The sequence below is a fragment of the Triticum aestivum genome, chromosome 3D, assembly GCF_018294505.1.
Source record: "Triticum aestivum cultivar Chinese Spring chromosome 3D, IWGSC CS RefSeq v2.1, whole genome shotgun sequence".
Classification (NCBI taxonomy): Eukaryota; Viridiplantae; Streptophyta; class Magnoliopsida; order Poales; family Poaceae; genus Triticum; species Triticum aestivum.
In genome coordinates this window covers 570471752-570487312 of record NC_057802.1, presented here as the reverse complement: position 1 = coordinate 570487312, position 15561 = coordinate 570471752, and the positions used below count along the sequence as shown (strand labels likewise).

Sequence of the window (15561 nt, the reverse complement as noted above, 5' to 3'; positions counted from 1 at the left end):
GTCCGTTCGAACTGAAAATATTTATGTGGGCTCAGAACATTTCCAGTACCCACTAAAATAATTTTCAATGCGTTCCGAAACAATTTCGGTTTAGTGATTTTCATCTGTGAAAAGCAAACAAGAATGCGTTTTCACTATTCATGAAGACAATTTTTCGCGTCCACTAAATCCGAAAATATTTCTGTGGGTCTTAGAATAATTCCAGTACCCACTAAAATGATTTTGGATTCGTTCTGAAACAATTTCAGATTAGTGAATTTCATCTGCGAAAAACAGCCAAAGCGGTACCGGCAGCTCCGAAACATTTTCGGTTTTTATTTCTGAAAATTCCAAAAAGTTTCCAGAATGATTCTGGCACACTCCAAGAACTATCAGGCATGTGCCGAAACCATTTTGACTTAATGGCATACCCCGAAACAACTTTTTCGGTTTCACCGAAACTCATCCGGTGGCCTCTCTCTGCGGTACGATTCCGCTGTCCGAAACTTTTTCGGTGATTTTCTCTCAGACTCCCTGTCTAGTATTCAGCAGATAGATGACCCTTAAGCGTGTGACCCTATAGGTTCGGTGAAGTATAGACATGACCTGGAACCCCTTCCGATCAATGATCAACATCGGAGCCGTGGACACCCATATTGATCCCTATACCCACACGAATGAATATTCGAGTGAACCTCTAGTTGAGGTGAGCTATTCCTGTTGCTTCACGATATATCACAAACACCTGAGGTGAGATTTATTGCATCCCCGTGGGCCAACACTTTGTCCACTATGCAAGTTACCTCGTCACCGGTTTTGTTCTCTTTTCTCGTTTCGTGTTCCGGCATCCCCGTGATCAAATCACAAAGTGTCTGGCCAGACGATGATGGACACCGTAACACCGAGTGGGCCCGAGTATATCTCTCCATTGTCGGAGGAGCAAATCCCAATCTCGAGCTATCAAGTTACTTAACATACTTTCCCATGAACCCGTAAGCCGCCGTAATAGCCATCCAGTTACGGATGACGTTTAACAAACCCCAAAGTTCATGAAGCAAGCATGAAGAAACTCGATACTCTCATGGTCTAAGGAATTATGCAAACATTAACTATCTCTGTGTTATAAACCATTAACTTGTGACGAATGTATCTCATAGCATAACATCAATTCGGGTCGATTCAACACAAATGTCCTTCCTGACATTGTGCCCTCAAAGTTGCTTGGCATAGACATGCCCATGATTGGGAAAACATAATCATCATGCAACACTTGAGCTAGTCTTAGAGGCACGACTAGGAATACATTTTACCGTTTATTATTCCACGCGTGCATATGGGTTCTCCCCAGAGCCTTTATGGATATACGGGCTCGGGAACCACAGCAGTTATAGCATGGAACATAAACATAATTATGAATAGGGAGATAATCAATAACATTTATTATTGCCTCTAGGGCATATCTCCTACAGTTACTTCCAACAGATGGCTTCGGTTCTGATTCAAAACCATTTTACATGGCGCTTGCATGGCTTCTACTACAGGGATGATTTGAACAAGGAAGTGAAACTCATCTTAGACAACCATCAAGACAAAAATTGGGTAGTTGAAACAAAAATCGTTGAAATAAGAAAACAGTGATCCAATGCCTATCGATGATGTACCACTTGCACAGAGTGCCAAAAACAACTGACTATTGTAGGTGATGAAAGCACGTGTTCTGCATCAGGTAGAACAAGAAGGTGCGAAGCTTACATAAAGAAACCAGAGGTACATTCCAACCAATGATAGAGAGGAATACGAAGAACTAACCACCCATGTTGTGAGCACGTAGCCTTTCCAACAGAAATGTGCACCGTTTTACGATTCCTTGCTGTGTCAACAGAACTAAGGAATGGGAAAAACCTATCTCCTACGGGGAAATAGAAAACTAAGAACATGCTACGAGGAAAAGACCTAGGGGCCAACATACATTTGAAAGGGACCACATAAGGGAGAAAAAGGAAAGGACGTACGTTTCCTCTTCCGAAAAACAAGTGGGTCAGCAGCGAGTGACACAGCAGGTAAAACAGCCGCGACAAAGCCAGGATGCCACGGTGGTACAGCTCGGCGCGGAGGCATGCCGCAAGAACGCAAACTACAGGGCCGAACAAATAAATGGCATGGTGCTGCAACAAACAAATGAACATGCACATCCAAAAACCTAACGAAGGCTTTGGATCCAGGCCAAGAGTGGGTAAAAACAGGAAGCATGACATTCCTTTATATGAATCGTGAATTTCCTTTTCCTGGAATATGCACATGTTAAAATGCAGAATGGTACCGTAATTTCCATTGAAGTGTAACGCAGAAAATTCAGGGTTTTTTTTGTTGGTAAAAGTTCACATTAAAAAACATAATTCTCAGAACTCTAGCTCATATACCTCTATCATCACAACAAGAATTTCAGTAGAGAGATGATCACTAAGGTAAAGTTCTTTTTCCACTATTTCTCATACACATAAAGCTACAAAAAATCATTTTGGGGAACATGGCACCACGGACATATAGTTCAACAATGATAGCTTTACAGATCGGAACATAGGTGACAGCATCGAGGCCCACCAAACAACATCTCATACTCTCTATTTTATGCCTGATGTGATCAATAAGATAAGAATATCCAAGCGCGACCAAGAAAGAAGTAATGTATCTACTCAACACGGCAGCCTTTGTTTTGATGTGGTCAATAAGATAAGAATATCCAATGTGACGAAATAAGAAATAGTGCGTCTACTCAACAAGGTTAATGGATGATTAGGAGATCATCTTCGGGAAGGCAGCAATCTTGATCTCCATCGGTGCCTGGAACCATCGACATTGCTCCCTTTTGCTTGACGTCACTGCCTTCTCATGTGTGTGATGTTCTGCAGGTACATAAAACCACCAGAACAGAGCAATGATATATTGAGATGCATGTCCCTGTAATGGAAATTAAGGTTTTCATTACTGTCTGAAAAAAGGCAAAGCCTACAGAAAATCTTGTAAAAGAAATTGAAGCTCTATTACATAGACAACAAAGCATAGGTACGACATATCTAAGCCCAAGCATGGGTAAAGGTAGAACTTGAAATCGGAAAGTTAGATATGTTCACCTCCCAGCAAGACAACTACATACCTGATAGGCTGTATAGGCCCTTTTATTGCAGTATCAGTCCTCTCCAACCCAAGATATTGTTCCCAAGCTCCATAGACATCTCTCTTCTGTAGAAACCCAAAGAGAAAATAAGACAGACAACATCGAATAAACAATGTACATGCAGAACTTAGAAGCCTGCAGGACAAAGTAAAAAATTAACCTAGAAACGAGCAGATACAACGTCTGAATGTTGTAGGTAGGCTGACCGATTCATAGATACAAATACAAGATTCCACTGATCACATAAGCACGAATAGGTATATTAGTTCAGTAACTGCATTATACCATCGTAGTATAATGCAGTGCAACTCAAGGTATAAGACAATAAAACAAGGATAGAAAACAAAATATGTATGAAACATTCTAGATACCTTCCCCTCGACAAGACGAGAACCTTGCCCGAAAGAAAAAGACAAGAACAGATGAGAATCGATATGGTCTGAATTCTTATATTTAGCTAGCATAGCTCGAGCAATATTCCACAACCCCTTCTTTAAGGTATGCAGTGCTTGCATCACAAATCAACAGTTTATGATAGCAATGCTCTTATTTATTATTTGAGAAAATTACTAATCAAATTTGAGAGCGCAGTATGAGATGTATACTACCCTCGGTCACTACAGCACAACCAATTGACTACAAAATCGTCGCTGGTTCTAACATTTGCATCTAATTTACAAATCATGATTCACCAATCAACAGTTTATGATAGCAATGCTTCTATTTATTTGAGAAAATCACTAATCAAATTTGAGAGTGCAGTATGAGATGTATACTACCCTCGGTCACTACAGCACAACGTAACCAATTGACTACAAAATTGGCGCTGGTTCTAACATCTGCAGCTAATTTACAAATCATGATACTTAGATCAATCATGACCACCACAATTTTTTTACAGATATGAACAAGAATACAGACAAGGAAAATCAGTATGGATGGCCTTTTACCTTGCTATATGTTCATACTTAACAGGGGAAAATCCTAACCTGGGTTTCAGAGTCAAGAAATGGCTGAAGATCAAGCATTCCCTTCCTCCTTCCTCCTTATATATGGCGGCTAGGGATCTGCGGGCTCGGGAGGAGGAAGCGAGCGAGGGGAAAGGGAGAGGAGAGGATGCTGGACGCGGCGCTCGGGACCTTATCCCTTCCCTCGTCGCTACAGTAACGTGCACCCACTGTTTATAGATGAATAAAAGGAGACGTGGCCACGGCCGCTAGTTGGGCGCAGTCCCTCATCCTTTATATGTTCAATCTCATTATGTTGTAGAGAAACAGAGCAGATTCAGCTTGGGTGGTTTGGATTATATCTACCAGCAACACACAATCCTTGATGTATAGGTTAACCAAATGAATAAGGGAGATACTATGGTGTGATGTGGTGTCGCGGAACGCTGACATTTTGCTGATGACATACATTCATGAGAAACCAGCGTGAGCATGGCCTGAAGCCGGGAGAATCGTTTGTTGTCTAGAATTGCCGAGGAATTAATTGATGTCTTTCTATCTAGAGGATTTGGACGCCATATATATAGTTCCTCCAATAAATGATAAAAGTCTGATTATACACATTGTACTATCAGATTATTCAGCATTTTATTATTAAACAAAGGTATACAATGCCTACACTTTGAATAATCCTAAAAATTTAAGTTAACTGAAGGAAGTACTTTTTTCCTTTCTATCCATCAACTGTCAAGTTAGTACAAAGAACACTAGAAGAAAAAATATATCTAGGTTCGTAGACCACCTAGCGACGACTACAAGTACTGTAGCAAGTCGAGGCGTGCCACCGTCGTCGCCCCTCCCTCATCGGAGTCGGGCAAGCCTTGTTGTAGTAGACAGTCGGGAAGTCGTCGTGCTAAGACCCCCCATAGGACCAGCGCAGCAGAACAGCAACCGCCGCTGATGAACAGAAGTGTAGATTGGAAGGGTCCAACCTGTAGACACACGAACACAGACGAACGAAGACCGGATCCACGTAGATCCACCGAAGACAAACGCCAACCGAATCCCACGAGATCCACCGGAGACAAACCTCCACAGACCCTCCGACGATTCTAAAAACACCATCGAAATGGGGCTAGGCGGGAATGACCTTATTCCATCTACGGAGAGCCGCCGCCGCCTTGCATCTCTGAACAGAACACAAACCCTAACAAATCTTTAAAAACGTTAGAAAATAGAGCCCTCCCGCTGGTAAGGGTCGGGATCCACCGCGCCTCCACGGTCCTAAGACCATAGGAGATGAGGAAGACCGTCTGCGCCGTTGACGGGAGGCAGGAGAAACCCTAGCACACTCGGTTCAAGGTACGAGCGGCCGCCGCTAGTCCAAAAGCAAATCTACTAGTGATCAATTGAAGAAAGTACTTGAAGTAAAGGTTTTCCTTTACCGAAAGTACCCTTCTACTCCTAGCTCATTTGAACTCGGGATGAAAAGTAAATTCCGACTTTTTTTCAAAAATAAATAAATAAATTGGTGCAAACTTTCACAAAATTTATCAGTGCGTGGAAATTTTCAGCCCAAATTTTTCATCCTTGAGTGGACGTGCAACATATGGTGAACATCGCGTCCTTTATTTACATGGTACTTTTATTGTTTGGTAGACATGAACCATCTCCAAGCCGAGAAGTTGAGGTGGTGGTCTTACATACAAAGCCGCTATTATCATATCGCTCCAAGCAACTACACGACGTAATCACTGTTTTGCATGCCTTATCCCCAAAGGTAAAGTGCTACTGTTTCCTTTACTGATTGGATATGTTTTGCCTGTGTAATTAATATTAACTAGACTCGGTGAAGCATTTGTTTAACGATCTTGGATTATTTTGTTGGTGGTTATATCAAGTCAGTTTTTCGGTTGGATTTTAGCTAGGTAAGGTAAGTCATCTCAAGTCAACAAAGATTTTTCTTTATTTCCGAAGGTGAGCCTCGGGGGCTATGATGTATTTCATTTATATAGAAAATTATATGTTCATTTGTAGTCCTCAAGAAAAAGTTAGTGGTCAAGTGTACTTCTTGACTACTGATTCGAGTTTCTTTTTCTTAAGCTATAATACTACGAGTCTAGATTTTTCGACCTATTTTGTCACTCACCAAAATTTTAGTTCATGTTAAAAAAAATTGTAATATTTGTTCCCACATTTTTGGTAAAGCTTAAATTCTGCATGACTGCAAATGTTTTTTGCACATATAATTGTCCTCCTACCCCTTTTGCAACGCACGGGCATATATGCAGTATTTATTTCAAGTCCCAAAAGAATAATATGTAAAAAGAAAAACTTGAAGGGACTGTCGGAAGAAAATTTGGGCCTGCTGTCATTTAGGCCCAGACTGGGAAAGGATATGATGGTCCGTGAACCCTCCCCCAGAGCACAAAGGTCACCAGTCCTCATCCACACGAAACCCTAGCGCCGAATCGCGATCCCCTTCCCCTCGCCGTCACAGCGGCTCCAACCCGTGTGACCGCCGATCTGGTGCCGATGACGCAGAAGAAGTGCCGCCTCCGCAGGAGGTCTCCTCGCGAAGGATCATCCCGCCGCCGCCGCGGTGAAGAAGGCGCATCGTTGTCTGGATCCCATGTCGAATCAGATAGCAGCAGCACGTTGGACGAGCCGGCCGGGCGGACTTCCAGCGCGCCGCCGTCCGGATCCTTGGACGAGCCGCCGGTCGCCTGGCCGGCTCGCGAGTCCAGGTACCATGAAATCCTCGCCTCGCGCCTTGCGGAGTTGCAGTTACAGTTATGCGCCGCCGCCGCCGACGACGACATCTCAAATCTTCCTTCGGATGAAATTGTCCAAGCCCTCACTCGTTCTAATTTCTATGATGATGAGATGCGGGCTGCTCTGGTAGAATATCAAATCCAAAAGTTCTTGAGCGAACCCCACGGGCCAGGTGTTGGAGAGAGAAATTCTGTAGAGGACATGGGCGATGATATCCCTGAGGAGGAATTCGTCAACTACTCCGAAAAGCTAAAGGCTTGCAGACGTGCTGGAATCGACACTGAGACTCGGCTGAATCAAGAGGAGTTTCGCATGCTCCATGTCAAGTATGTACGTTATCGCATCAAAGCTTACCTGGTTAGTCCCATATCAATCCATCTATATGTCTATCGCGATCAATCATATACACATAGTTATACCCTATTAATTATGTACTTACTCAACTGTCCATCTGTGTAGTTGCTGAAAGGAAAGCATATCGACGAGCAAGACGAAGCTACATCGGAATCCAAGTACCCTCTGGAGCTTGCCTTGGAGAATACATGTTTCTCTCCTTACCTGGAAGATGGTGTCTTTGGCTGGTATTTCGACTCTGACCTCTGTTTACTTAAGTCCTTGAGTGACTACCAGCGGCTAGTCCTCCCTAACTGTGTAAGTATATCTGTATTCACTACTTTCAGTCCAGTGATTCATATAGACTTAATTTGTGCTCATGCAGCCAGTAACCAGTTTCTTCTTCTCTTCTTACCTTTGAATTGATGACCACAAATATTTCTTTGACAGCTTGGACAGTTATCGAATGATGACTGCTATTCTCCATTTCTTTATAGCATAGCATGGCTTTGGTTGAGTAACCTCTTGGTTCTAGGAGCCTGAGGTTCTTGGCAACATGCAGAAATAAAACTATGAACTTCGCATCTTATGGAGATTAAACACAGTTTATATGTGTGTTTGCAATAAATTGTGGAAAATCTCATAAAATGTGCATGGTAGAAGAAAAAGACAAATGTTATACCTTCTTCCCCGAGAGTTTAATATGCTGATGCATTTTTTACGTGGGGCAAGTCCTAAAAAATTGACAAGAGGTCCACATGCAGACTGCTCCCAAATAGAGTACCATCCTTTTTCTGTTTGTGTAAATGGAGTTTTGCCTAATATCTTGAGTCCCTGTATATGTTGCATGTTACAATACTGTTTTTCTTTTTTGTAATTTCTTGAAGTGTGCTAGTACTATAAAATAATAGGCACACACACATATGATCCTAAGAGCATTCCGTGCCCTTATGCTCAGTGCTTGTTATTCTCAGGACAACTGTGATATGTTGCTTTCCTTCTTTTCTGGTGCAGGCTTGGAGTGAGTATGGAAGCTTGAGTCAGTACATCTTGTTTTATAACACCCATGAAGCTGATAGAGACTATGTGCTGTACTGGGAAAAGATGGTCAAGGAAATTAAGGTATGCATGGTGCAGCGATCAGCTAGTCCAAGTTTAAAACTCTGTTTAGTAAAAAGGAAATTGGACTAACAACCTTCTGTTCTTAACAGTGGCTTGAAAATCATGTGCTTAAAGAAGGTACTCCGGAGGTAGGCCTATATGACCTCTCAAAACCATGTAATGACAACTAATCTCTACATATACGTTGTAGCATCACATTAACTTTCCTGTTCTTCTATTTAGTGGGATCAAATCCGTCGTAAAGGTTTTTACCAAGCAATTAGGATTGCTGCTGAGTTCCACAACATTGATTTCGGTCTAGCATATTATGGTTTCATGGTACAATTCCTTTGCCCCTTGCTCGTTTAGATTGTCAGCTCTAGTTATGGTTGTATCTGACAATTGCAATCTTTTGATTAAATTTAGGAGTATATATGGAGGACTCGCTTTTATGTCGTGTTTGTGAAAGATCTTGACCGTGCCTATTTTGAGATTTGGAAGCGGATCAAGGGTCAGGTCAGCATTGTACATCAGAACTAAGAGCAGTTTATTTCTTTGTTGTGTTCTAACCCTGTTTATGCTTGGTGGTATTGTTTTCTTCTTTGTTGGACAACATGTAGACAAGTTTCAGAGATGCTCTGCAGGAAGTTTGCACTGAGAATTTGGTACCATCGCGCCAGAAAACTTTGAAGGCCGAGCTGCAGCGGCCCGGAGGCTTTTTGCAACTGGAGCGACAAGTAGGTTTTGTTGTTGTTGTTGTTCATAGGTGTTCTGTATGTGTTTTCATTGGTTAAGTAGTATCTCTTACGATGCAAATGCTTTAACCGTCTTCCCTTTGCAGTTCCGCCGGTGCACAGAGGGCATTAGTAAGGAAGTGAAGGTAAGTATAGTGTGGTGTGGTCCATGCTTTGGAATCTGTTATATACTACTCCCTCCGATACAAAATAAGTGTCGTGGTTTTGAAGTAAGGTTAGTTCAACCTTAGTTCAAAACCGCGACACTTATTATGGACCGGAGGGAGTATATTATATCATTGTCTGATGTCTCTCCTTGGTGTGTATAGCTTCCGGATTGGAGAGTCCAAGAGTTGATTGCGCAGGAAATTAATTACAAGGTTGGTTGTATAGATATTGTTAGGCAATATTGTTTCCGCTTGCAGGTTTTGTATGTAATAGCTCATTCTTTTCCAATTTCAGCGTGCATTGCCAAAGACGTATGCACACTACGCCAGGAAGAAGCTCCAGATTGCAGAAGTCTTAGGAATGATTCCCAAGGCCGAGATACCAGCGTAGATGTGTTTGTTGCTGGAGTCCGCGGTGATCGTTTGGCATTAGATGCCCAAGTACACCTGGGCTTATATATGACGTACCCTTTGAGCAAATTCTTAATATGTTACCCAACATAAGATGTGCCTTAAGATCTTATATGATGATGTCTAACTTTTTCCTACTCTCTCCGTTCACACATAATATGTTCTAACTTTTTCCTGACTCGGATGTGTGTAGACACATTTTAGTGTGTATGTTCCTCATTTTGGTCCGCATGTGTAGTCCTAAAGATCTTATATTTGTGTGTGGAGGGATGACAACAGCGCCGGTGCCACCATTTCCATCGTGGACCCAGGCCCAGCCCTGATGGAGGGGCCGCCCTGGGCCCCAAGTACGTGTGTGCTCTCTGTATCGGGCCCATGAGAAAAAATGATTCTTTGCTAATTTTGATGCAACAGACCTGTACATGTAGCGTACAGTGAACATTACCTGTGGGCAAGTAAATCAACGATTCCCTAAATTGGTGGAACTTTCATTTCCCTCGCTAGGTCCACGCATGACGACATGAGCAATCAACCCAGAGACATGCACTTGTATTTTGATTTTTAGATATAAATGAGACACGTATTACCATGAAAAAAAGAGTCTGGCAAGCCCGAGGACGACCTTGCTGCCGACACAGAGGCCTGGCGGATCGACTAATTTCATGTTCATCGCCATGGACAGGAGTAACAACACCACCGGGCACCGGCCCTGGCAGGCAGTTTTGAAATACAGAGATCAGGTTAGCATCTTCCTGATGCATCATCCAATGGAGCTAGCTAGATTGATATGTGACTAGTTAGTGCCAAAATTATTAGATCTGGTGATTTTTTTTTGCGATGAATTAGATCTGGTGAATTAGCCGTGAAGAGTAGGGCGTAGTTGTCCTTTGACTATTTTTTTAATGCAATCCTTCTGATTAATTATCTGGTTGTGTTGGAGATCGATGAAAGACGAGGGGAGAGGATGTCTAGAATCCATGAGATAATGATGATAGCCAAGCTGAAATTAATTGGAGGATTCATGGTCGATTCAATATGATTAGGTGGCAAAATTATTTTTAGTTGCTAAAAGAATTATTTTTTAGTGTTGCAAATTATAAAGTTATTCTACCTGCGTGCCACCAGGAGCAGTTCAAATTACTTTCTGTTTGCCAAACTATGAAATATACAATGTATGAAACTTCCCTGTTAAAATCTTAGCAAAAGTGAGAAATAATTAATATAATAATATATAATTAGATCCTGGAACTAGGTCGACCAGCTGGTTTTGCACTCCATGATAAAAAATTAAGAACAATTCGTGTTTAAAATTTATCTAAACATGCACATAATGATTATAATTTTGGATACATAAAGGGCCCCCGGGTGTATTTTCGCTCCGGGCCCCTGAAATCTCAGGACCGACCCTGCGTGGACCTCACGTTCACGGGCGACGGACAAGGCGCAGACTCCACCGAAAATGAGTAGGGCATGGGAGACGAAACGGGAAGGCGATGGGGACGTGCCCTGTATCCAGACTCGAGAGGGCGACTAGGCGAGTCGGTGATCAACCTCGAGTTCCCTGCCGACCCAACTTAGGGCATCTATAGTCGGACTTTGCAAATTCGGCCCCTCAAACACCCGCGGACGCGACCGAGCGTGTCCGCGGACAGTGACCGGTCACGCCTCAAATTAGCCACTCTGCATCTGACTCTGTCATATTTCAACCCCTAGATCCATACAAAGCATGCAAATGAAATCCTACGTACTACATACTACGTACTACCCTAGCTACTCATCGTAGTCGAAGATGTCCTTGATGATGGTGTCGGGCGCCGGCTGGACAGGCGGGTAGGAGGGCTCCGACTCATCCTCCTCCTACTCGACTTCATCCATGTAGGCGAGCATCTCCGCCTCCTCCGTAGCGTGCTGCGCCTCCATCTCCTGCCGGGGACGACATCTAGCCTCCACAGCCTACTCCAACCGGAAGGAATCGAGGATGTCCTGCTACTCCGCCTGCAGATCCGCGCCGCCAGCCTCCCCCACATCCTCCTCCTCCTCCACCTCCTCCTCGTCCTCCTCCACCTCCTCCTCCAACTCCTTCGAACCCACAAAATCCGAAGGTAGCCTCGCGATGACCCGGGCTTCGCCCCTTGCCTGGATCTACTCAAGGAGCTCGAGCCGGCGCTTCGACGTTACAAATGGCTCGCTCCTCACCCGGCGGCGTGGGGGCATGGCTACTAGGCGGACGGGTGGAGTGGAATGTGGTGGCGGCGGTGGATAGGCGGAGGAAAATGTGGATGCTAGAGTTTCGGTGCCGCCGGTCGACTTAAATAGTCGGGCTAGGCACTACACAGCCAGCCGGAGCGGCGCTACTCAGCGCCACTGGTTCGACGAAGGAGACGTGATTCGGACTGTCGGTTTTTCGGCGTTTCCTCGTGGGACTCCACCGTCAGTCCGACGTGGCGGGCGTGTTCGGGCGTGCCCATATTGGCCCATATTTGGGCTGGATATGAGGGGTGATGGTTGCTACTTGTGAGCTACGTTGGGATTTCCCCGAAGAGGAGAGGATGATATAGTACAGTAGAGATAAGTATTTCCCTCAGTTAAGAACCAAGGTTATCAATCCAGTAGGAAAACCAAGCAACACCTCGTTAGCAGTACCTAGACACAAAATAACAAATATTTGCACCCAACGCAAACAAGTGGTTGTCAATCTCTTGGCGGTTAATTGCAAAGATCAAATCTCGTAGTGATAGAAAGACAGTAAAAAACACAAAATAAAATAATGTAAATAAAATTGCAGCAAGATATTTTTGAATTTTAATATATGATAAAATAGACTGGGGGGCATAATTTTCACTAGAGGCTTCTCCGTTGAAGATAGCATACAATGGGTAAACAAATTACTGTTGGACAATTGATAGAAAAACGAATAATCATGACGATATCCAAGGTAATGATCATGTATATAGACATCACGTCTGAGACAAGTAGACCGACTCCTGCCTGTATCCACCACTATTACTCCACACATCGACCGCTATCCAGCATACCTCTAGAGTATTAAGTTCATAAAGAAAGGAGTAACGCCTTAAGCAAGATGACATGATTTAGACAAAGTCAACTCAATCAATATGAATAAACCCCATCGGTTTATCCTTAATGGAAACAATACAAATATGTGTATTGTCCTCTTTTGTGACTGGGATATAGATCACCGCAAGATTGAACCCATCACAAAGCACTTCTCCCATTGCAAGAAAAATCAATCTAATTAGCCAAACCAAATCAATAGATCGGAGAGAAATACAAAGCTATAATAATTATGCATAAAAGAGTTCAGAGAAGAAACAAATAATATTCATAGATAATCTGATCATTAACTCATAATTCATCGGATCCCAACAAACACACCGCAAAAAAGGATTACATCAAATAAATTTCCAAGAACATCAAGGAGAACATTGTATTGAAGCTCAAATAGAGAGAAGAAGCCATCTAACTACTAGCTATGGACCCGTAGGTCTGCGGTAAACTACCCACACATCATTGAAGGGCAGCAAGATTGATGTAGAGCCCCTCCGTGATGGATTTTCCTCTGGCAGAGTATCAGAAAAGGCCTCTAGATGGGATCTCGCGAGAACAGAAACTTGCGGCGGCAGAAAAAGTGTTTTGGGTGGCTCTTTGTTGGTTTCCCGATTTTAGAGAATTCATAGAGGCAGAATTTGGTCAAATGGAGCAAAGGTGGGCCCACAAGGCGCCAGGGCGTGCCTACCCCCCCGGCGCATCCTGGTGGATTGTGGCCACCTCCTTCGGCTTCTGACTTCCTCCGAAGCTTCTAGGGTCTCTTATGTCCAGAAAAAATCAACAAAAAGTTTTGTGGCATTTGGACTTCGTTTGGTAATGATATTCTGGAAAACCAAAAACAGGCAAAAAACCGCAACTAACACTTGACACTAACTTAATACGTTAGTCCCAGAAAATGATATGTAATGACATATAATTGTATATAAAACATCCAAGAGTGATATTATAATAGCATGGAACAATAAAAAATTATAGATACGTTGGAGACGTATCACCGGTTAGTCCGGGCGTTTGAGGCTCGTTTGAGGGGGTGTCTGGGTCAAGAAATCGTGACCGGTCAATGACCGGGCAGGCCGCCCGGGCGTTTGAGGCTGGTTTAGGGCGCCCGGCTGTAGATGCTCTTACCAATGGAGGAAGAATTTAGGGCAGAACGATGGAACGAGGCGGCATGGTCTATCCCAACATCGCCCCCCCCTCGGTGCCCCTTGCTGCAGCCAGATGGCGAAAGGAAAGGACCTCCGTGATCTAGGGCCACGTCTCTGTCTGCCATCGTCTCCGCCTCGGCTTCGTTACTCATATTCAAATGCCAAGACCATTCTCTTGTATTTTTTTTCCAGAAATGGACAACTCTTTTCATTCATATCATAGTTGTTCATCACAGATAATGGATCTGATCATATTAGGACACTCATTAAACCAGAACCAGAATCGTGTTCTACCGATTTGGCAAGAACATGAGCAGCCTCATTACAAGTACATACAACATGTCTAAAAGTACATGATGCAAATTTTGTAGCTCTACTCTTGATATCATAGACAATAGCACCAGTCAGGGATCTGTCCATGCTTCGTTGTTGGACTTTCTTAATCACTGAGAGACGGTCAGAAGCCACCTGAAGCCTTTCTACAAGCCCTGAGTCGCCGCATGCCAACTACCCGACACTTGGGGGCTATAACATGCAAAAATTGCTATATGATCAAGTCCCAAGCAGTTGTAAGCACCCTACATGGCATTTAGGGGCTAATGCAAGTCATTTTTTTCAAATCCCTAACATGAAAGACCTGGCTATCTCGAAAACGAGCTGGCCCTTGGGGGTAATATCCCCAATAGGACCCCTGTGTTTTCAGCAAGAATGAGTGCCTGGCATGTAGCATAGGTTTTAGCAACCTCAGAATAGTATACATGATTAAGAAAGCCACGATAAGCAGTTCGCACCAGTCCGTTATAATCACGCATTACCAATCGAGTCCAGTGCGTCTAGATTTTGAGAAAATTGCAGCGTCCACATTGATCATGAGCAGGCCTTCCGGCGGCGGAGACCATTTTTGAATTGATGTTGATGTCTCACGCCTGCTGGAACCTGCTCATATGTTGTTGTTCAACAAGATAAGATCAATATAAGCCTTGATCCTTCCAGCAATATGAAGGGGTTGAGAGATTGTCTCACCATTGCGACATGAGTTCCTGTTCTCCCATATATGCCATATAGCCACCGCAAAGATCATGGAGTGGAACTCAGAAGCTTCAGAAATCCAGTCCATTAACCATTGCCTGATATGAACATTTTTTTAGCTTTAGGCAAATACCATAATCTTTCTTTAACTCCTTCCATATTTCTTTGACATATTGGCAATGAAAAAAACAATGTTCCACACTTTCCTCTTTATTACAGAGATGACAATCATACCTTGCTGGGATTGATCACATTTGAAGTTGAATACCTGGAGGGAGCCAATTATGTGCCATTCTCCACCTTCATCTTGTTCGGACATTGAATTGACCATAATTTCCTCCAAGCTTTTTCCATGGCCTTTTGATTGGACATCGCATCTTTGGCATCTTTGCTTCTGTCTTTCCAGAATGTTTTTTATCTGGCCATGTTATATGCAAACCTCACCGAGTATATTCCACTCTTAGTGTGAGGCCAAGATGAAAATTTAGTACAACCACTAGAGCTTATTGGGACACTAAGAATCCTCCCAGCAATCTCTTCGTAAAAGAGGTCACTTACCATGTCTTCATTCCAGAATAGTTCATTCTCTTTCATTAGGGAATTAACCATTTGATTCTCGTCTAATGAGGAGATTGTGGAGATTATACTAGATGGAAAGTTTGGGATCCAATTTTCTCGAACCACGTTTATGCTTTT

General features: G+C 43.2%; 1 protein-coding gene across 1 annotated transcript; it reads left to right on the top strand.

Moving 5' to 3' along the window:
- Positions 1–6518: 6518 nt before the first annotated feature.
- On the top strand, positions 6519–9853 carry LOC123080572 (uncharacterized). Its single transcript, XM_044503500.1, has 10 exons — positions 6519–7233; positions 7336–7527; positions 8224–8331; positions 8421–8459; positions 8554–8649; positions 8737–8826; positions 8931–9047; positions 9152–9190; positions 9374–9424; positions 9507–9853. The coding sequence occupies exons 1-10, from the start codon at positions 6637–6639 to the stop codon at positions 9600–9602; spliced, it is 1425 nt and encodes a 474-aa protein (XP_044359435.1). The 5' UTR covers positions 6519–6636; the 3' UTR covers positions 9603–9853.
- Positions 9854–15561: the final 5708 nt, after the last annotated feature.

What these genes read in the sequence shown, in the direction of transcription:
- LOC123080572 (XM_044503500.1), top strand. Translation starts at nt 6,637, where the DNA reads ATGACGCAGAAGAAGTGCCGCCTCCGCAGGAGGTCTCCTCGCGAAGGA. An exon ending in TAGCATATTATGGTTTCATG is followed by an intron (nt 8,650 to 8,736) that starts GTACAATTCCTT and finishes GATTAAATTTAG; the next exon opens with GAGTATATATGGAGGACTCG. An exon ending in GGAAGCGGATCAAGGGTCAG is followed by an intron (nt 8,827 to 8,930) that starts GTCAGCATTGTA and finishes GACAACATGTAG; the next exon opens with ACAAGTTTCAGAGATGCTCT.